The sequence below is a fragment of the Convolutriloba macropyga genome, chromosome 6, assembly GCF_964194025.1.
Source record: "Convolutriloba macropyga chromosome 6, txConMacr16.3, whole genome shotgun sequence".
NCBI classification, from domain to species: domain Eukaryota; kingdom Metazoa; phylum Xenacoelomorpha; order Acoela; family Convolutidae; genus Convolutriloba; species Convolutriloba macropyga.
The window spans coordinates 38686854-38709536 of NC_134473.1; the positions used below are offsets into that span (position 1 = coordinate 38686854).

Below are 22683 nucleotides of genomic sequence, written 5' to 3' on the forward strand. Positions count from 1 at the left end.
CTGTTTTAAATCACCACATGATGATGATTAATTAATTGTTTGAATTGCCTATCGCTATTGCCTGCGTTTTTTTCGAAATTACGGCCGTTAGTGATTTTTCATGCTGTTCAATGCAAAAACAGACAAAAATTCATTCTGATCACAGAATATACAGTTTCTGAGATTCATAATGTTCAGCAGAATCCCAGAATTTTACTCTGAATTTTATCATGAAATGTCTATTAAGTGTCATGATCAGAGCTCTGCGCATAGTAAAATTCATAATAAAATTTTTATGATTCAGTACTGAATTTTAATGGCGCTCGGATCCCGGGGACCTTTTAAGTCGAGATAAAACGGTGTGAGTTGAGTTGGTTGAAATATAGTGAGTGACCTTATCAAATCGTAGACACTGCTGTCGGTGATGGCCAACTGGATGAAGTCAGTGCCGTAGTCCACCTGTGAGAGCTCAGGTGTGCCAGGAGAGGTGAATGCAATCACGTCCACCCAATCAGAGGTCAGAGTCTGTGCACCGGACACGGTGCAGTTGAGCACAGTGCGTACACTGAATGTGTACTGTGTTGCCTGCTGGAGGTCATTGGGCCACTCGAAGTAATTGGTCACAATGCTTGTTTCTGAAATAGAACTCATTGTGCAGATAAAATAGAAGGAAAGAATGAAAAATTAGAGTTTCCTACAAATACAGTACACAATTTATCCAAGGGTCTAAATATCTTGACTGCAAAGGTTGTATTAACTTCACAACATACTCCCTCTGCTTATTACGAAAAATTTTTTTCTGAAAACTAAATTAAAAACTATAAAACAACTTAGAACTGCCTCCAAAACAATAGTTGCCTCTAAATAATTTTTTTTTTAAAATGCGTTCTTGCAGTCTTGCGGTCTTCATGAGTTCCAAAACTTCTGACCAGAGAGAGGGATTCCAACCCCCGATTTCACGAGTCCCCGACAGTAGCAATCGCCATTCAGCTAACAGGCCTTTGTTTTTTCCAATCTTATTATCGCTATTATTTTAGCAACAAACGTTACTTCGGAATGAGAGCAATTGAAAACACTCAAAAATGAAGATAAGCATGAACAAATCATGAACAATTGAGAAATCAAAGAATGTTCCAGAACAAAAGCGCAAAAACGTTCCAAAGAAATTTTTTCAAAATAAAATACCTAGTAGAATACTGCAAACTTGAAGAGTCATGCATTAAAAACCCTTAGCTATCCCACCATATTCCAGAAAAATCAAGATAAAAGCAAGGCAATATATATTTAGAAACCACAAATTTTTTTGTAAGAAATGTGATTGTGTGTCTGTTTGTGTGAGAGGGGGTATGTAGGTGGGGGGTTTAAGTGGTAAGTAGGATAGGTAAGAGGTGGTGGTTAGGTAGGTTGGGCAATGGGGGTGACTGCCCGTGACAAGGGGTGTAAGGTGAAGGTAGTTGGGGGGGGGGGGGGCAGGTGGTAGATTGGTGCTCAGCGGAAGATAGACAGGGGCATTTACGTAGGTGAAGGGGGCTGGTGCTGCCAGGTGGCGGAGTTATCAGTGTCGTCGGTGGGGGAGCGGACAGTTAGGGATCAAAACTTCTCAAAACGACCTTTTGATATTGAATATTACCAATAGTTCCTAATTCCTATGCATTACAAATTAAGCAACCGTTTAAGTCCAATGTTCGAAAACAGAAGTCAAACTTTGAAACAGAGGTAAATGTTCGAATAGTAAAAAATCGAAGTTCCAATCAGCAAAAAATTTGCTTCAGCTTTGAAAGAAACCTGTAGATTGCCAATACTCCTCTCCGAGTTGTAAAAAGACATAAAAGTTTACAAAAAATTGCTTCAAACTTTGTTCGAGAGCATTAAAAGGCATTATTATAACAGACCATGAAAAAATCTGAAAAACAACTTACTAAAGAACAAATTTTCCCGGAATAGCCAATACCAACTCACTCCTGTAATAATTTTATAGCACTGCTTGAAATTTTTTGCATCAATAAGTCCCTCAAATTGGTTGTTAGGGTTGCATATGAAGGTATGCCAGTAAAGTAAAAAAAACTTCATTTCAATTTTTTCCAAATTATTTTTGAAGGATATTAGTTTTTAAACTTATTACCTTAGTAAAAAAATCATTAACTAGTGAAAAGCAAAAAATTTAGGTCAATTAATAAAAATTTTCTCAAAATCTAATTTTATCATTTTATTGATTGCTTGCATTAACATGTTGTTCTTCGAAAGTCTTCAGTTAAAAGTAATGAACACCGTAACTATCTTACCACTCGTTTGTCTCGGCCACTGATTATGACTACTAATCTGACGAGCAGTTTCTCTCCATATTTACTCAGGTAAGAATAAAATAACGGGGGAAATTAGAGTCTGTCTAAAGACAAAGTGCACATTTTAGCAGTGGTAATGACGATGTTAGCTTATCTCTCTCAGAGAGCACTCAGATTCTCTGGCAGAGGAGAGTAGACTTCCTTTGACAAAATTTTATTCAGTAAACAAAATCTGTAGCTTTTAATTAATAAACTCCAGATAATATTTTCTCTACTTTTTACAGAAATTGTTTCTGGTGTCCTTCAAGGCAAAAAACTTCCGGTGGACATTCAAAACAGCTCCGGATTTGAATTGAAAATATTTGTTGGTTTCTTCACTTGAATTAGCTTCCACTTTCAGAGATTACGCACACCTAAGACTTCAAAGTAGAGTGCAACTATTAGCGAGTTCATTAAAAAGTAAAACGGTATATTCGATGTCAAACGGCATACCAGTAAAATACTCATAACAGCTTCTTTATATTTTCTTGATCAACACGTTTTCCAACACATCTTTTAGTTTTCTGCCACTAAACAATGTTGCCTCAATGTCCGTTTCAGAATCCATAACCTCGATTATTTATGAGTACCAAGTTAATAATTGATCTTATTTTATCCCTAATTTATCCTTAATAATAGATCTTATTTTATGCTTAATTTATTCTCGAACAAATCCTTAGTTTTACATTTAATGAGCATGTTTGTTTTGTATGAGCTTGTAATTGATTCGCATACATATATTAATGTTTAGCACACAAAAAGGGGGAGAAGATGAGATTAGTTATTTAATACTACCCTTACCAGTTTGCTCTTGAGAGTCCTTGACCTCAAACCAGTCATAGTTGTCGTTGTCATCTGGGGCTGCCCAAGTGACCTTGATCCTTGAAGGAGAGAGGGCACTGAAGAACACACTCTGAGGCTCATTGGGTCTGCTGCAGCCACACACTGCACTCCCAATATCTCCAATCACACCTGGCAAAACGCATTATATGATTATGGTCGTGCATTAATCATTGTGACGCAATGTAAACTGATGTGGATTTACTGTCACTAATAACAAATATTGAAAATAGTGAAAGTTATTGTCTGTTTTGAACACTATTTTGCAATATAACAAAATGGCTATTACCATTAGTGAAGATGGAGCACGTCATGCATGTTTAACTATAGCGATTAACGTCTCTAGTGTTATAGTCATTGTGTCCATGACATGCAATGGTTTACTTTTGCACATAATTTTGAACATTATGAATACTAAAAGACTGTTTTCAAAACAACTGTTTGTTTACGAGCTTCTGCGGTGAAAGATGTCCACGAGCATCTGTGTAAACTAATGCTACGGTTACAAAAACTCATCATGTCCTTCAAGAAAACACTTTCCAAAATTATGTGAAGAAATCTTCAGCCGGAAAGAGATAAGGTTGTTGACTCTGTTTGTTATGTTGTCCCTAACCGTTGATAGTGGCGGAACACGAGTAACAGAATGATGATCCGGAGAACATCTGGTCATCTTCGTAGTATGGATTATTACTGGGCAGACTAGTGGCATGTTCAATGTTGTCTCTGAACAAAGTGTATGTGTGTCCGGCCAAAGTCTGTATCTCGACTTCTATCTTTCGTGAGTAATTCGCTTCAGAGACATCCACTGCTCCCACCTTCAAATACGCAATATATCATTCAAATACTCATCATTTCAAATTGCTTTTGTCCAAAATCGTCTAAATGTAACCAACTAACTTTGGGCGAATTGCTCTCAAACCGACTGATGAGAGGTTGGTTATTGGTAGTTGGCAACTTTATCCCAGGAAGCCGATTTTCAGTTAGTGAAAAAGTTTCCTGTACACCGCTAACTTACGCCAACAGAGTTCGGGAGGGTGGTGCACACTGAGTGCTAGTGGGGGGGGGGGGGGGGGGGGGTCAAGCGGCCGAACTCTAAGAACCGCGCCTCACATCAAGGGTTTATTTTTCCTCACCAGTTTTGTTGAAATGTATATTAAGAGACAAGCAATGCTCTGAGAGAGCTGCTCACCGACTTTACGCTTCTGGGCTTTACCAGTTGATCCCATTTCTCAAGACCAAAAGTCATGACATTTGTTGGTCAGACGAAAAATTGATAGTACGATACATCGCATTATAAAAAGAACAGACTGACTAATATGATTGCAACCGATTTTATCCGAGTACAATTAATAATAGAATGAAAATGAAATAGGGGCGCAAAAAACCTAGAAAGGGGCGCAAAGGCCTAGAAGTCTCGTATCAATTCATTAATATTTTGTTAATGTAAATGCACAAATCTAAAGTACGCTTCTACAATAGGAAAATGTACCGAAGTGATGACACATGCAGCTGGTTTGGCGCACTTTTGGATCGTCTCGACACTTGAGTACTGGGGTACATTGGGGGCGTAGTCGGGGTCGTTATCGCAATTAATTTTGGTGCGCACATTGAGATCGTAGCAGGTGGAGGGAGTGAGACCTGTGAAGTCGTGGTCTCTCCCGTCAACTCCATTCGCAGCAACCCACGACCCATCCCCATTAGAGACCTCGTACGCTAGAAAAGAAGGATTGAATGCCAGCATTAAAGTTTGTCCGGAAAAAAATGACTAGTGTAAGAAAAAGGATTATTCACAGTGATATAGGGCATTTATATCATTATGAATACAGTCATTTTTACACTAGTTAACTTCTTTTCCTGACAGATGAATAGGACATTCGTGATGTGTCGCATTTCTGGCATTACACCGCAGAGGTATAACCAAATCGTCACGGTCAAAAATGCCCGATGCGTGTATCTCGTGTTCGTTTTTCCTATGTTAATACATTGAAAAAGAAACAATATTGCGGAAAATAGCTCCTTAAGCAGAAAAGGGCAAAATGGGAGGGAAATTAGCAACCCGTGTTCGCAAAAAGTGTCCTAATCTTAGCCGCGAAACACAAGTACAAATTTTATAACCTATTTTTCGCACGTCTTGTATCACGCGTCTGCTGCATTTATGTATCGATTTTTTGGACGCAATGTAGCTCGATTTCGCATATAACCTGCAATTAAGCCTAATTTAATGCGCGTTTTTGAGCATAAAAGTGATTATTAAAGCTTCATTATTACTTTATTATTACCTATCAAAGAGTTCCTAGCCGGTTCATTGAATCTACACCAGTACATCAACATACCGTCATAGAAGTTTTTAATATTATTTCACAATATTATGTCACCCGTAATCACTTATCAAAGGGTTTCTAGCCGGCTGTTTGTCAATGTTGGCCGGCCGTCCAACATTGACAAAAAAAGCCTTTTTTTGAGCGAGGGATTTTTCGGAAAAAATCAGTTTTTGTGGCACTGGGACGTACATCATACATTTCACAAAATAGATTTGACCAGTAAAAACAAATTTGGCCAAAGAAAATAGATTTGGCCATTGAAAAAACATTTGGTCAGTCCCATATTGACACAAAGCGTTTTTTGAGCGAGGGATTTTTCGGGAAAAAAAGTTTTTGTGGCATTGGGTTGTACCATTTTCTAAAATATTGTCCCCGAAGCAAAAATTTTATTTTAAAACAATCCATTTGAATAGGAGATACAACGAAAATAGTATGAGCAACATTCAACCACTCTTTGACCCATGGGATTACATCATATTTTTAAAATGCGAAACGACTTTAGAGAAACATTTGACGAAATCGCAAAACTTGACTTTATATAAGACTAATCTTAAATTTCTTTCCCTCATAGCCAAAATTAACCTAACAAACACTTTTCTCTTATCACTTTTGAACATTCTAGACCCAATAGTCGAGAAATAGGAAACATTTTACATAAAAAACAGAATTTTTGCTTTTCCGAACCTTACTTTCTAATATGCCAATTTTTCAAATATTGACCTCAAAGCAAAAATTTTTGGTTTAACACAATTCATATGAACAGTAGATACTACGCAAATAGTATGAGCAACATTCTACACTTCTTTGATCAATGGGGTTACATCATATTTTTGAAATAGGAAACGACTTTAGAGAAACAATTGACAAAATTGCAAAACTTGACTTTATATAACAGTAATCTTAAATTGATTTAAGTCATAGCCAAAGTTAGTCTGACACACGTTTCTCTTATAACATTGAACCACCTAGACCCAATAGTCGAGAAATAAGGAGGCAATTTACATAGAAAAACAGACGAACTTTTTGGTTTCCGAACTTTACTTTTCTAATGAACCAATGTTTCAATTATTGATCCCAAAGAAAAAATTTTTGGTTTACTGCTAACAACATGAAAAGAAAATACTATGAAAACAGTATGAGCAACATTCTACAACTCTTTGACCCATAAAGTCACATCATATTTTTTAACTAAGACACGAATTTTGAGAAACATTGGACGAAATTGCAAAACTTTATAAAGCACTAGTCTTGAATTTCTTTACTTCATTACCAAAGTTAGCCTGACACAAGTTTCTCTTATCACTTTGATCCACCTAGATCCAATAGTGGAGAAAAAAACACATTACATAAAAAACAGACGATTTTTTTGCGTTCTGGAACTTAAATTTCTAATGTACCAACTTTAAAAGTATTGACACCAAAGCAAAAATTTTGAATTTATAACAATCCAAATGAATAGGAGATACAAGGAAAATAGTATTAACAATATTCTACAACTCGTTGAACCATAGGGTCTCATCATATTTTTTTAATAAGAGACGAATTTTGAGAAACATTGGACTAAATTGCAAAACTCGACATTGGTGTTCAGAATTTAAAGACATGTCATTCGCTAACCAAATTGAAAACGAAAAAAGACAGACATTATTGAAAGAACTCGAAAAATATTTTTGATTAGTTTGCAAACTAAATTTATTAATCAGTGAATTAAAAACAGAAAATAAATTTGACTTTTTTCTGAATAATCCCTCAATATTTTTTGATGATATTTGTGGGATTTTCAGGTCAATTTTCCCTTCTTGGTAAACAAAAGCTGCTTGGTTTCTACATCAGTGTCTTACTTTTAGTGCCCCTGGGTTTGCCAGTCCAAAATTGGTATACAAGCTCTTTTTTGAGCGAGGGTTTTTTCGGAAAAAAACCGGTGGCTCGGTTTTTCGAATTTGTCTCTAAAGTTATTTGTATTTAAAACGCTTTAAAACTTTAAAAGCTTCAATTAAATCTTTCTCTAATTACTCCTTACAGAGTATTAAATGAGCATGCTCAAAATGCGCGCATTTAATTAGGCTCAATTGCGGATTAGAGATACTTTTAATGCGAATAATAGACACCTAAATTGAGCAGAAACGTGCTACAAGACTTGTAACCTACTTTTCTATCCAAAAGTTCTTTTATTTCGCAAAATTGGCGGAACCCCTTTTCAGAAAAGTAAGATACAAAGGATGTCTCCTAATTTCGTTCATTTTTTGTATCTAATTGTCGAGCCAATTTTATTAAGGCAGAAATTTTGGGGTATACCTCTGCGGTGTAATGGGCACAATTTTTAGAAAGTTTAAACCTAAGATGGACTAATCGTCAAACCTATTTTTCTAGGAGCCTCCGTAAAACATATCTGTTACAAGAGGTTGCAACCGAATATATATTATATGCGAATACACTACTCGAAATTTTAATAAATTTTGATTTTGTCTGAAAATGTACAAAAAGTATTTCTGCTGACTCGATATGATTATTGCAGTCCTTCTACTGTTTCTCATTTCACAATGCAAAATAGGCTCACATTGGTTAGAAAGCCTAATTTCGCCAAAAATTTCTCGCGGTTGCACGATCACCTCTTGGAAAGGGAATTATCCGTAAAGAAATTAGAGAAGAGAAATGTCATTGAGTTGTTATGTACATAGTTCACAGCACTGGTTTCGGTTTCAAATTAGTTTACTTAATGATTATTTGGTATCGTGTCAATCGTTTTTAGACCGTTCGACAGCCTTTTGAAACATACGATTTGTAGATCACGTTGTAGATCAGCCTTGATTTTTTTTAGTTTTAAACGCTCATTCAAATTTGTATCTGTTGATAATAAACAAAAGGTATTGGAGGTTTCTCGACAGAGTTTTTCAATCTAGATAAAAACACGAAAACTCTGTTTGCCACTTTTTTGTACTTTCCGCTAGCTAGGCGCCCCTTAAAAACATTTAAATTTAATCTTTTTTTACTGTTACAAAATGTTCTCCGAAGTATTCATCGCATCTAGCAAAAAAACCTAAAGTCCGCCAGCGATAAAAATGGGAACATATATCTTAACATAGGCAAATCCTGATTTTGTTTTCAATTAATGCCACATGTAGAGTTTGAAAGTTTTAATAGATATTTCTCCTTTCACATATTTTGATTATTGTTCATCAAAAGACCATTCGTTCTCAGATAATTAAATTAATTGACTATTCTTCTCCCTAATTCATTAGAGTCTGCTTGAAAACGTTGTTGCGCACGGTTTAAAACGTGCTCTACGGGGGGCTGTGTTCAAAACTTACAAGTTTGTGAATCACGCTTGCAATAAATTGTCAGTGCATTTCAAATTAAAGTTTTTTCACTCTAGTTATTCAGGCAAACATATGTAATCCCATTTCACATTTTACTCTTGTGAATTACACTTACGTTTTCTCTCTGCTAAAATTGTCAATCCTCTCGAAGTCGCGAGCCTAAGGTTAGTTCACACGGGTAATTAGAAAAACATATATAAACATAGCATGTGATCTTTATTTACAGTCGAGTGCAAATTTGCACGAATTCGTGCTCCAGATGTATTGTCGAGTACTGTAATCTTTCTTATGAAAAGACTGATGCTCGACTCAAACGAGCACCTAGATTTGTACTAGGTTTGAACTTTTTCCTCAGACCTCAAGCGAAGTCAATTTCAGTGCTGGGAAAGTCTAATTGCAGGTCTGATTTATTACTGATTCAGAGTTATGATCATGTCACTTTTTACAATTAGCAGTCTAAATCCAAATATGATTTAAGACTTGGTAAGTCTAAAATCTAAGTCTGATTTAAGACTTGGCAATTCTAAATCCAAGTCTGATTTAAGAATTGTCAATTCTAATTCCACGTCTGATTTAAGACTTGGCAATTCTTTACAATGTTTCCTCGATTAGAAATTTCAGATATAATCACATGATCTGAATTATACTTCAAATTGAGTCCACCTGAATTATGCGTCAAAATAGGGCTGAAACGGCTGAAAAAGGCCCAGAATGACATGAAGTCGGCTCAATTTGGGCCCACTGACTCTCCCGGTTTGCTAATTTAACCTTTGGTATGCCCCCGGCGTCATTTTACAGCACCCCTGCATCAATTTTTAGCACCACGGGAAGGTGGCAGAAATTCATCCCGAAAACGTGGCACGTAACAAAATTTAATTCAATTCGAAATTTTCATTAGAATTTTTTTGAAAGTTACTTTTGAATTGGGAATAAACTTGTAAGTGTTATACAAGTCTTGGCCAAGACTTGTCAGACCTGTAAGACTTGTAATTGGACTTGCCCAGTACTGAAAAACGATATATGACTTGTACTTGGACTTGACTAGTACTGATATAGACTTGGAGTTCGGTCCGGGTCCGCTCAATTAAATCATCCCAAGTTATGAAGCTCGACCTTAACTCGATTCAATTCTGACCTTCTTCTTTTTGCTCGACATAACGTGTGACGCCCTATTTGTAATTGGCACAAAAACTGAACCACTTAAAATGTTCGAGCTATTGTCAAATCGTGATTCAAGTGCAAACGTTTTTAGAGTCTGTTTCTTCACCTCAAAACCTCACTTGCAAGTATTTAAAAATTTGTAATGTTTTTATTTTAGTGAGTGTTCACAATTTTTATGTTCTGCAATTTTAATGAACCCTCTCTAATAGATAGAAACTGAGTTTTATTAATTTTGATAAAATTTTAATATTAACAGTTTTGTAAATGAAATAACTAGAAAATTCGACTTCATGGTTATTTCAAGCCATCTAACCTATATACTTTCATTCAGTCATGTGCTATAAAGTTTTAACCCACCTGTAGCATATACACACCTTGATATGACCAAGAATTGAGATTGATTTGAGAGTTTAATTCTGATTACTATTTAGCTCTTACTAAGTCGATCAGAATTAGGACGAAATTAGACTCAGACTTTCGCCCTATTTGTTATTTAAAAAACATTAACTCTATCGTCCAGATTAGAAGGACTTGACTCAGTACAGCAGAAATGAGGTCAGACTTACAGTCAACGGCGCTCTCTAGAATGGGATCATTCCAGCTGAAGTAGATAACAGTGTCGGTTTCCGAGTTTCCCACAACATTTATAGGTGGCCTGGGCTTCGTGCACCCAACACACACAGCAGGCACACTCGCCCAGTTGAAATAGTACCCATACACTTCATACTTGTATTCATTTCCAGGTACTGTCCTAGAACTGTCTTCATACGGAAGGTCAGAAGATGTCAAGTTAGCGAGAGGTAATCCGACGTCAGTTCTGGTAATCAAAAATCGAATCGAATTCACATCAGAGGTGTTTTGAGTTGCCTCGATCTGCAAAGTTGTCATGCTTGCAGTTACAACACTGCAAGAAGGCTTCGCAGGTTTCGTGTGGACGTCGATGGTCGAAAACTGACTGCAAAGTTCAATGTAATCTCTCACAGCAGCAACTGTATCGTCAGCTTGTAGTGCTGCGAAATCAGTGGCCGAGCAATTTAGACAGCCAGTAACACTTACTTTGTAAGTTTTTGCTGGATCCAGTGCACCAGTTTGTCCGTTAACGACGGCGGAAAGAGCGCCAGTGTCGTCTCGAGCAGTTAGTGTGTTCTGGGCGTTTGTTAAAGCGGTTACCCGAGCGGCAGTGCCGGCAGTGTCAGTGGCAGTAATCAATGAAGATTGAAAGTTGTCCAGGGTTATGTAATAGCCTAAGAAATGGACAAAATTTAAACGAACAAATTGTAGCTTTTCAGTTGAAGCATGAAATACTTCAGAGGAACCCGATTACGTATGTAGCAATTGGTTGAAAAAAAAATCAAATTTTGGTACTTGAGTGAGCATGGAACTAAAATTATATAGTTCAAATTAAAAACAGTAGCAATTAAAGACAGCTATCTGATAAATATGAAAATAAAAAGCAATTAATAATAAAAATGGTTATCCGGACTGAAAATAAATGAAACCATTGAAACAAGCTTTTAAACCGTAAGGGCTGCGACAACAGAAATAATTTATAATTTCTTTTTTTTTTCAAATGCATTCTCTGAAATTGCAGTAATGACCGGTCAACTCGTATAGAGCGGTTGATGAATGGTAGGCCTACCTTAGAAATAATGTTTAAAAATTTAATTACCATCACCCGGCTGATCTGAGCTGCTCCATCCTACAGTCACTGTTGTTGTGGTTGCAGCATCTTGTTCCAAATTGGATGGTGGGTCAGGGTGAGTGCACATGAACACCTCTTGACTTGCAGGACTTAATTCTCCGTTCAAACCGATCAAGAAACCTGAAGATTGAGCGGGGTTTTGTGTTTCGTATTATGTAACATCTAGGTTTCAAATTTTCCGTCACTGTTAATCCATTGAAAATTTTCCAATGAGACCAATGGTAAAATCGATACTACACAACTAAAGATTTTACCGAGACGGTTGCGTATTCAAAAAACAGAATTGAGATATAAAAAACTGTCTCGAAGTCTAAAAATGACTTGAAGTGGATCGAAAAGCAAATTTCAAAATCTATTTCTGCCAGCTCTCGAAATCTTCAATTGCTTCCATTGCTAATTGCTTCATTTGTTGATTTAAAACTAAACTTACGAGGAAATCATACTTTCTATAATATCTAATTTTGAATTACCTATTCAATACTTATATAATTTATAATTTAGAAAAAATAGTGTCCGGATAAAACAGTCCCAGACAAAACAGTCCCCAGACAATACAATCACAAATTGCAAAATGTTCCCAGACAAAACAGTCCCAGACAAAATAGCCCAATAAAAGCAGACAAAAAAGTCCAAGACAAAAAAATCTCAAATAATAAATATCGAAACAATTGCAAATAGAATCGACAAACAATTAAATAACATAATCTATGAGTTAAGCTTCTGAATGCATTGTTTTCAAATGATATGAATTAAAACTAAAACAAAAACTTGTTTTAAATTGAAAGTTTTGGCAGAGACTATGTTGTAATCAGCTTAATACTTGTTCAATGACAATTAATCATATGATTGACTTAAGGAATATCCTCGTTAAGGGGTGCGCATTTATTTAATTCTATGTTTAGTTGAGACTATTTCGTCTGGGACTGTTTTTTCTGCTTTCTTGGGACTATTTTGCCTGGGACTGTTTAGTCTAGCAATATTTTGCTATTCGGTACTGTTTTATCCGGGACTGTTTTGTCTGGGACTGTTTGTCTGTTCACCGCTATGATGATTACTGCATTAATCTTTATGCGTTGTTTCACTTTGTTTGCCTGACAACTTCCAGTAAATGCTGAACTTTTGAGTTACTTTGTTATTTACTACAATTTTCATAGATTTGATAAATTTTTTCAATGGTTTGAGAGCATTATATAAAAATTTATGGAAAGCACAAGCAAATTCAACCATAAACAAACATGGCTGTATTTGAACCAAAACAAAAAACTGGAGCGTAATGTAAAATGAGGTCGCTATTATAACCATTCTCAACGTGAGATTATTGAGTTTTGCTAAATTGCGTGTGCCATAGACATGCATTAGTTGACCCTAAGACTGAACATGGATCCATCAAATCCTCCCACCGTATTTTCAAAGACGATCTCTTAAATTTTCGGCAATCTTGCATGCTGTGTTGCTTTTAGTACTGATATCTTCTGACAGCAGGATTATTTTACGGATCCAAGAATTTCTTTTGTGGCTCTAAAAACTTATATAAAATTTTAAATTACGCTGCATAGTGCGGGTTTATTGCCTTTCATTTGAATTGATTCAACTAAATCAATGAAAATATTGAAAACTGTTGACTGCTTGATACCTTTGTAAATACAGATGGTTCGCAATTATGAAATTATATCCAATTTATACCATAGCAAAACAAGTTAATTATTTTCTTTCCATGGAAAAATAATGTATGGCTATATAAAAATCTTGCTAGCTTTCAAATACTTTTTTCGAATCTGTCAGATTTGTGAACTCTTCATGTTTTCCTTTAAAATGATCTTTTAATTCATCAATATTGAAATTCATGGAATATCGAAAATAATGATTACTAACTAGATTAACGCCTTTTATATAAAAAGAATTCTGAAAAGCATTTCGATATGCGATTTGGCTTTATTGTTTTGTAAAGATTTTCCTTACACAAAACTTGACTCATATAGTTTTTAGTAACTCTATAAATCTGCGTTTGTTGAGAAAATAAGTTGAATTTGAACATTATTTTGCAGCAAGGGTCACTGACTTTGAACTGAACAAATTTCACCACTATTTTTTTTATTGGTTACAGCAGGTTGAAACAGCAAATTTCCTCAAACGTTTTACAATTAATTCTGTCGGTTAATTAGATTGGTAACGATTTTTTAGTTAAACCTCTAGAAGAGTTAGCCATATGCACATTTTGACAAACAACGTCAACCTATGTAAATACGTCATAAGTTATTGTAAATGTTGATATTAATGCCTACAAAATAAATGCAATAAATGCGTGCAAATATAATACAATAATTCATAAGTTTGACAACTGATTTGCTAAGACTTGCAAAATTGCGATTAACTTTCAACGGGGGTTGCTGACCTTTGTAAGAGTATAGGGTGCCCGGGTTGATAACGCTGTCTATATATGGTGTGGTGATTTGGCCATCAAAGTTATTCCCATCCCTTTCCAAGCTCAAGCTGTACTGGCTCACCCCATCTGTTAAGTAGAACTCCACGTTCATTTTGGCAGGAATATCCGGAGTCGTGGTAAGCAAAATAACCGGTCTCGGAGCACTCGTCCAGTCAGAAAGCGAGATCTCGGATGACTGGAAATACTCGCTTGTTCCGGTAGCTCTGCAGTCCAGAAAATTCCTGAACAAAAATGAATATTTTTGCTATAATGCATACATATGATCAGGTTTTATCAGGGCCTTCTTAAGCGCTTCTTTCTATCCAAGAAGTTTAGTTAGTAAACCTTGGTGTGATCTCAAATTTCATAATAATTGACGTCAACATAATTTTTACTTTATCAGTTTAGTGATAAGGTATTGCAACTTTGTGCAAGACTTTCAACATCTTGCCAGAGTAGGCAGATTTTGGGCATTTTCTAAAAATTTTCAAATAACTTTCAAAAAATTTAGTGCACTCTTGAGCGTCTCCTAACTGTTCCAAAACTTCCGAGAAAAATTTAAGGAGCACTTTTGCAGGCGTCCTGAGGAGCTTCATTGCAGGCCAAAAAAGCTCCTATCATCTATTTAATTCAAAACTAAGTAGTGTTCTGATTTCAATGTGCAAAAGAATTTCAACATTTAGTTGTTTTTAAATACAAAATTTATGCAAAACAACTCGTTATTTCAAATGCATTCTAGCCAAACCAAAAAGTAGTATTAGCCTTCAGGTGCTTTTGTCAGAATTTTCGGCAGACGCACGCCAAATTTTGTTTGGTTTGATGACATTATTTCAAAAAATTCTTAGTTTAGAGGGGGTATGAATTCTTTTCTCACATTTTATGAGTATTTTTTTCTTTGTAGTTGTTTTATTACTATTAAAAAAAAACACTGAATTCCGATCCACATCAACGAGTACAATTGATATTAGTCCGGCAGTGTAATTATTTAAATGGATTTAATATTTCCATATTATAACAGAAAACATGAGTTAAATTCAAATTATGTCGCATATCTCAAAATAAAAATTAATTAAGTTTATAAAGTCAAACCCAACCAGTAAACAGTAGTTCTAATTCATTTTCCAAATTTAAAGTCACGCCATGTTGAACAAGTAACCTTCCACAAAATAGGGTTTCTTTTGTAAGCTGAGGAGAAGAAAGTTCTAAGTTGCTTGGGGAAACTTTTTTTGTCTTGTTTGATTTTAATTTCGCTGGGTAGTTCATTCCAATCTAGTATCGCTAATCTAACAAACGAGTTTTGCCTTTTGATAGAGAAAAATTTTTGGTCCCAGAACAATTTTTTTGTCCTTATAGACTCATGAATATTCCAGGTGATTAAAGGACGTCCCGATGTTGGTGAAAAAGCAGGTCGTAACTGTTTTTTATTTTCCAAAAGTATTGTAAACTTTTTGTTTTTAAAAATAGTTTTACGGGTAGTATATTCCGACTGCATTTAATATCTTGAACAGATTCAAATTTTTGTCTAAAAAAGGTTGCTCGTAATGACCAGTTAAGCTGTTTCTCAAGAGACATTATTAAATTTTGCTCAATTGCGTGAATGATAACCGCTGAGTAGTGCAAGTGACTTAATACTAGGGCATTTAGGACAAGTATCAATAGTTTTTGTGGAACTGATTTTCTAATAGTATAAATTGTTTTTATTCCTCGGGCCATTTTTCGTAAGATATGTTTCACTTCCTCTTGAAACGTTAAATTGCTGTCTATGTGAACCCCTAAATATTTTACTTCAGGTTTCTCGTCTATTGGAATTGAATCTAAAATTATCTGTTCACCGAAATCTTTTCTTTTGCTCTTACCAAATATCATGAATTCAGTCTTAGAGGTATTAACTGTGAGGTGATGTTCATGAAAAAATCGAATAAGTTTGTTTGCATTTTGCTCTAACTTGATTTTGCTTTTGTCAATGGAGGTATCAAAAGTTAAAATAACGGTATCGTCAGCATATTGTATGAGTTCAGTTTCGTTGTCAACTCTTGTTGCCATGTCATTAATGTACAGATTAAATAGGAGCGGACCAAGTACTGTTCCTTGTGGTACACCTCTATGAAGCATTAGTTCATCTGATATGCAATCTTGTAGTACAACAGATTGGCGGCGGTTTGTAACGAAACTTCTTAAGAGATTTTTTGAGTTCTCATCAAAACCTAAGTTGCCTAACTTGATATCCAAAATGTCATAATTGATAGAATCAAAAGCTTTTGATAGGTCAAGAAATGCTGCTGTGACAAAATTGTTAATGTCAGTTTTGTTTCTGATGAATTCTGTGCAAAATAATAGGGAATCGATGGTAGAAAAGTTTTTCCTAAAACCATATTGATTTTTACTTAGTAAATTGTTGTCGTGAAGGTACTGACAAATTTGATCCCTCAAGATTGTTTCAATGATCTTAGAAAGGCATGGGGTAATGGAAATTGGGCGATAGTTATTAGGTTCCTCAGGGTCATCTTTTTTGTATAGTGGTACAACATGTGCTCGTTTAAGCTCATTGGGGAAGCAAGATAATTTGATGCAGTAGTTCACAAGGAAATTTAAATGAGGAACAATGACAGAGCTTGAGTCTTTAATAGCCCATGCAGGAATGTTTGATGGTCCAATCGGTTTATTTCTCCCCAGTGCCCTAATTGCGTCATGACAGTCTTTTTCCGTTACATAGTGAAAGCTAAAAGTTTTTTGTTTAGGATTGCCTGTCCCAGAAGTCTGTAGTGGATGCTGAGGGCCTTGGAATTTCCCGAGTGTAGAGAAACGATAGTTCAATAGGTTAGCAATTTTTTTTGTCTGGGTTACATAATCACCAAATACATTTCTCAAACTGTAGATTCTGGGTTTTGTTTTTTCAGAGTTTCTTACTTCATTTATCAGCATCCACTTTTTTCTGTCACTTTCCGCTGCTTCAATAAGATTTCTATGAAATCTGTTGAAATCGTTGTCATTAGAAATACTAAATTGGTTTTTTAGATCAAAGAAATTTTCATAGTCTTTATCATTCAAAAACCTATCTCGATCGACACTCAGTTGTCTTGATTTTCTAGTTAACCATTTGTCTGTTAATGTAAAAAAACTTTTGTCATTACGGATAAAACATTTTTTAAGTGGAGCGCTTTTCGAAAGTGCTGTCGTAAAATTTTCAGTGAAAACTTGTAGCATTGAATCCAAATTGTTCTGAACATACATTTTTTGCCAGTTTTGTTGTTCTAGGCAGTGTTTAAAATCAAGTGCATTATAGTTCTTTTTATCGAAAAATTTTTTCTGTACTGGTACCTTTTTACTTTCAACATGAAGCCCTAATAGAATTAGAGTAGCAAAATGGTCACTTTTCACTATGCTATCACAAATTATAGTGTCGTTTATAGTTGAACAGTCAGTAATAATGTAATCAATAAGGCTTTTGGTATTGTTGCCCCGGTTTAAACGAGTAGGAATGGTTTGGTTCTTTATATGTAAATCATAAGGAAGTATTACTGTTTCAAGCCTAGTTCTTTCCAAGGTATCTAAATAGTTCATGTTATAGTCGCCCAGAAGTATTATCTTTTCGTTTTTCGTAATTGCATTATCAATGTTAATTGCAAGTTGGTCCAAAAAATCAGTGCTGTTTTGTTTATTGGGGTTATAAGTAACATTTACTAGTAAGGATGGACAAGTTGGTATTTTCAATGAGACCCATACACTCTCAAAATTCGTCGTAAAAAGATTCAAATCATTACGAATTTTTGGAGAAAAAACCTTTGGAACAAGCATCATAACTCCACCACCTTTTTTCGTTTTCATTCCGGCAGCCGAAATACGGTCAGATCTGAAACAACAGTATCTTTCTTTTTCAGGATTGAAAACGTTTATATCATCAAACTCACAAAGCCATGTTTCTGTGAAACAAAAAATGCAGTTAGGACCAAGATCGTGTACTAGTGTGCGTAGTTGTTCTTTCTTGCTAAGAATGCTTTGTACATTGAGATGATAAATTTTTATTTCTGACTCTCTTCTTAGAGTCATTTTGATAGACTCGTTGTATGTTAAAACAGGTCCTGGGTTTGTTTCTATATCACCAGCCCTTAGGAGTAGCGTTAAGCCAATCAGAAAAAGAAATATAGTAATAATTGATAAAGAAATATAGTAATAATTAAAAAGAAATATAGTAATAATTTATGGAGTTGAAATTATGGAGTTGAAATTTGATTTATATTATAGATAAAAGTATTTGGGTTTTCATAAGTCTTTATAAACATAAAAATTGAGCCCTCAATTTTTTTACTTTCTCCATTGTTAGGATGTTTGAATTGTATTCAATCAAAGAACAAAGTTTCACATTTTTGCTTCAGTTTAGATATTCTCTGTTTCGCTATGTAAACTGTTCATTTATTTTGGATAAAAACGGCCGTCCTCTAATCAAACGACAATCGAACGGTTATTTAGTTTGGTTAATAACCGCTTTCCACTAATCAAACGGCAATCCAACGGCTTTAATTAAAAATCTCTCGCTTGGCATATAAGAACTGTCTGACTAAGAACTGTTTGACCAACGCATGCTCTATATCTGTCGATGGTAAAAAGCTGACAATGAAAAGTGGATGAAATGCTTAGGAGTTTTTATAGATAAATTTTAAAACGTGTTGCAAAAAACGGCAAGTATATTAAGAACAGTTTACATAATCAAGAGTTGTTTCCAATTCATACAAGAATTAAAGTTGTGAAAGGGCTAGTTGTCAGTAATTTCTCTATATTGTCTTGTCGAAGGGCATAAAACGTATAAACTAATTCTGGACAATATATGAAGCCGTTTAATTGGCAATAAAAACTTCAAACACTTTTTGAGGACCAAAGAACCCACGTATTTGCTCAAAATTTTCTCAAATAGAACACCAGCTTTGACAAAGTTAGCGCAGTACCAAAAAACACAAGTACGATTTTCCTCCATTTCGACGTCAAATACAAGTCAAATTATCTTGAAAGCTGTTTTCTCTCCAGAGCCACAGAATCTTGGAATGAGTTCGTCATATCCAATTCAGTTTTTTTATAATCTAAAAGTTCAACAAGTTATGAATAAATCCAGACCCATTATTGTAACAAATTTGAAAAATCTCATAACTTATGTTATGGGAGGTTCTCATGGAGGGACTTTTAACTCAGTTATTGTTAACGTACTTTGATACTTCAATTGATACTTTTTCCCTTACTCATCGTTTATTAAGTTGCAGATTTACTTTACATACACTCCTATTGGCTTGGTACCTATATATGTCTTTGGAAATCAAGTGTTTCTTTTTTTATATAGCCCCGGTTGACCTTCTTAGTGCGGCAATGGTTTTCATGCTAACTTCCATGGTTCCGTAACTTGTTTGCAGAATAGTTGAAGAATGGGAAAGAACAGATTAAGCTCGTTCTCTAATAGATATTTGATGCATGCGTTGAAAGTACTTGATCCGATTCTCAAAAAAAACTGACTCAGAGAACAGTTATTTTTATAAGAATAAATCCTCCAGTTCCTGAAAAATTAATGCAAAAAAGCATTGAGCAAAAAAAAACTTGACCAAAAAGACATTAAAATTTATCTTTTGAGGTATTTTCCCGAAAAATACTTCTAATACTTTTGTTTCAAATCAACCGTACAATTAGCAAATATTTATTTCAGAAAACAGCAGTCTGATAAAAGTTTTGTATGCGTAACCTTTTCCTTGTTTTTTTTAAAAAGTTCTTTAAGTCAATTCATTTCTCCCTCTCGCTTTGGGTGGCACGCACTGACGTGAAAGAGCTATCTTTTTTTGTACGTTCCCCAATATTATTTGATCAAAGGTACTAAGGGGTAGCAGAAGCTTTTGGGTTAACATTTGTTTTTTTGCCAAAGAACAACCCGTACAACACTAGTTACAGCTATATAGTCTAACAGCTAACAAATAAACTGTGGAAACGTGACATGCACTAGCAGAGGTGACATCATTAACTTGTCATTTTTTGAACTATCAGTAAGTTCAAACAATCTCGTTGTGTAATTCGTTTTTCCTCAATACATGTAAAATAGCCATTTTTTGTAAATTTTAATATTTTTCGAAATTTTGGTTATTTTCAGCTGGCAATTTTGGTTATTTTCAGCTACAAATTTCAGCTGGCATATTTTAATCCATGACGAAACACTATTTTTTGGAAACTAGTTACGACAGGCGATCCCATGTAGATCGGACAAGTTATCTTTAGATTGGATTAACGGACAGCGATTAACTGATTAATGAAACCTTAATTTGATTGTGTAGGGAGTGTTTTCGGTCAGGGTGACCCCGCTGGCTGCATCACCCACTATGTATTTGTTGGCATTGCCTGTAGCATTGTCGTTCAAGTTGTTCATCGTGATCTGCGTGTAGCTGAAGTTTCCGTCCGGGTTGACCCAAGTGACCTCAAGAGCAGTGCTGGTGTAATTGGATACATACGCACCAGATGGTGGGTTTGGTTTGGCACAGGTGCAAGTCTAAAGTGAGAACAGTTTTCATGTATTGAAGTCACATTACTTTGAATAATTTACAATGAACATGATCATTTTAACCGATAAACTGACAAGTAATAGTATCTGTGGATTGTCACTGTCATATAATAGACGTTATTCGCTCCGACCCCACTTCTGGGGGTAGGAACTATATGCTCGACGGGGTCTTTTTGTGCACTCAATGTTGGCGGATTGAGTTAATTATCGCAGAGAGTGATGAGTGGCATCACTGGAAAGCCGGTCAAGCGTAGAGCGCAAAATTAAAGAGCTTTTCCAAAATTCCCTCTTCTTCAAGGCGATTCGTGGTTCAAAGTTCTTGTGAACATTTCACTTTTCAAATTAATTTTGTTAAATCTCTAGGACATTTTTTAAAAAACTTTTCATTTTTTCCAATCATATCACATGAATCAATAATTAGGCTGACTGTTTTCTAATTGTAGTTTATCAGAGAAAAGTAAACAGTTTGATACTGATCTGGCTTTTTCAGTTTTTAGAGCAATTTGTTTTTGTTTTCATTTATTGCGTCCATTTTAAAATTTTATCAATTTTTTTAATTTGTTCTGAATATGAGTCCCCATACTGACAAGTCTCAATGAAATTCTCAAAAGATATCAATGAAGTTAAATAATTTTGTCAGTTTATAGTTTTGGCATTGATTACATTGAAACTAATTGTTATAGAAAAAATTTAGTAAAAATTTAATGTATTTTCTGTAGTTTTTTTACTGTCTGAGTAACGAACGATCTCCTTAATTTCAGGACTGCAAAGATATTCTGTTGGATTCTTGGAGTTTACAGCTAATGCTATTTAAGATTGAACACTAATTTTGTTTTAAAAAATACAAGGGAAATTTGAGTACCAACCGTTTTTTGCCTTGCCAGCAATCTCAATCATTGAAAGACTCTTCAGTAAAAATATCTGAATCTAATCTTATCTCCAATGATCACTAAACATAAGTAGATTTATTGAATTTCCTTAAAGTTTAGAGAGTTTTTGAGTTTTATCTACGTCACTCATTTGATTTTTTTCTGGTTAATATTGGTTGTTTACAATTGGACTTGGTTGTTTACAATGGTTGTAATACTAACAAGACCAAATGTTTTCCTAGGTAATTTCAATTATATTACGCGTTTTTCCCATTTGACACTAAATGCTTTCAGCTTTGTTTCGAAAATGATACCAGATTCTGAGAAAAAGTTATACCTCAATTTTGTTTTGTCGAGTTGTAAATTATTTTTTAATAACAATAGGTATTAGCTCCATCATACATATAGAGGTGTGCTTGTTCTGAGTATCTTTAGTTTTTAAAACTTTGTGTGGTTGCAATGGGTTTTGAAAATTTTAAGAATAGAATTTTTTATTCAGATTTTTTCTTTTGTTCTTATATGTGGGTTTATGTGATTTATTAACTAAATTGTCAGAAAAAGCGTTTGGTAAGAGCCAGGGACAATTGTGTCATTAGATAGTGATTTTCTGGCTTGGGTGACGCCGATTGAGTTTGATCAGATTTTTTTATTGTCGATTTTGATTAATAATTGAGTGCAAAAGTCATTTTTCCACTTATAAATCCAAATTGGGAAATTCATAATTGAAATCCAATAGAGGCCTCTTGTTACTTACAGGTTGTTACTCGCTACTATATGTTTTGAGTTTCAGCTACAAAAGTGCATAGATGTTACTTTTTGGATCTCAATAATTTTTTTTTTTTTTTCAATTATTAAAAACCTGTAGTTTTTCAACATCAGAAATTGTATTTGAAATGATTTCATGTCTGTCATTTTATTTGCTTGAATGCCTATTCTAGGGAAATTATATTTTGATACTCACTTGTCTGGACCCTTTATATATATAGAAGTCTTGCCTTTTTTAAGTTTAAATAACAAGATATGAAATTCTGAGTCTAGCAAATGCAATGTTACAGCTGCTTATTTGCAGTCATTCTTTCTCTGCTTCAGTTGACAGACAATTGATACAAGATTGTGGATCAGCGAGGTCGGAATGTTATTTGCCAAAGCACATTATCCAGCTTCCTAGTTTGATCTGGTGCCCGTTAAAAACTTCTGCACAAAACTATTTAGAATTGATATTCGAAAT

At 34.8% G+C, this 22683-nt stretch overlaps 1 protein-coding gene across 1 annotated transcript in view; it reads right to left on the bottom strand.

Annotated features, from left to right (window-relative positions):
• LOC142341666 (uncharacterized) overlaps positions 1–22683 on the bottom strand; it is a 159122-nt gene that overhangs the window by 79190 nt on the left and 57249 nt on the right. The window contains exons 18-25 of the mRNA XM_075392792.1: positions 20345–20574; positions 14034–14305; positions 11609–11761; positions 10506–11183; positions 4630–4853; positions 3754–3955; positions 3102–3272; positions 374–614 (exon numbers count right to left, since the gene is read on the bottom strand). Coding sequence (XP_075248907.1) covers positions 374–614; positions 3102–3272; positions 3754–3955; positions 4630–4853; positions 10506–11183; positions 11609–11761; positions 14034–14305; positions 20345–20574 — 2171 coding nt within the window. The remainder of the gene's footprint in view (positions 1–373; positions 615–3101; positions 3273–3753; positions 3956–4629; positions 4854–10505; positions 11184–11608; positions 11762–14033; positions 14306–20344; positions 20575–22683) is intronic.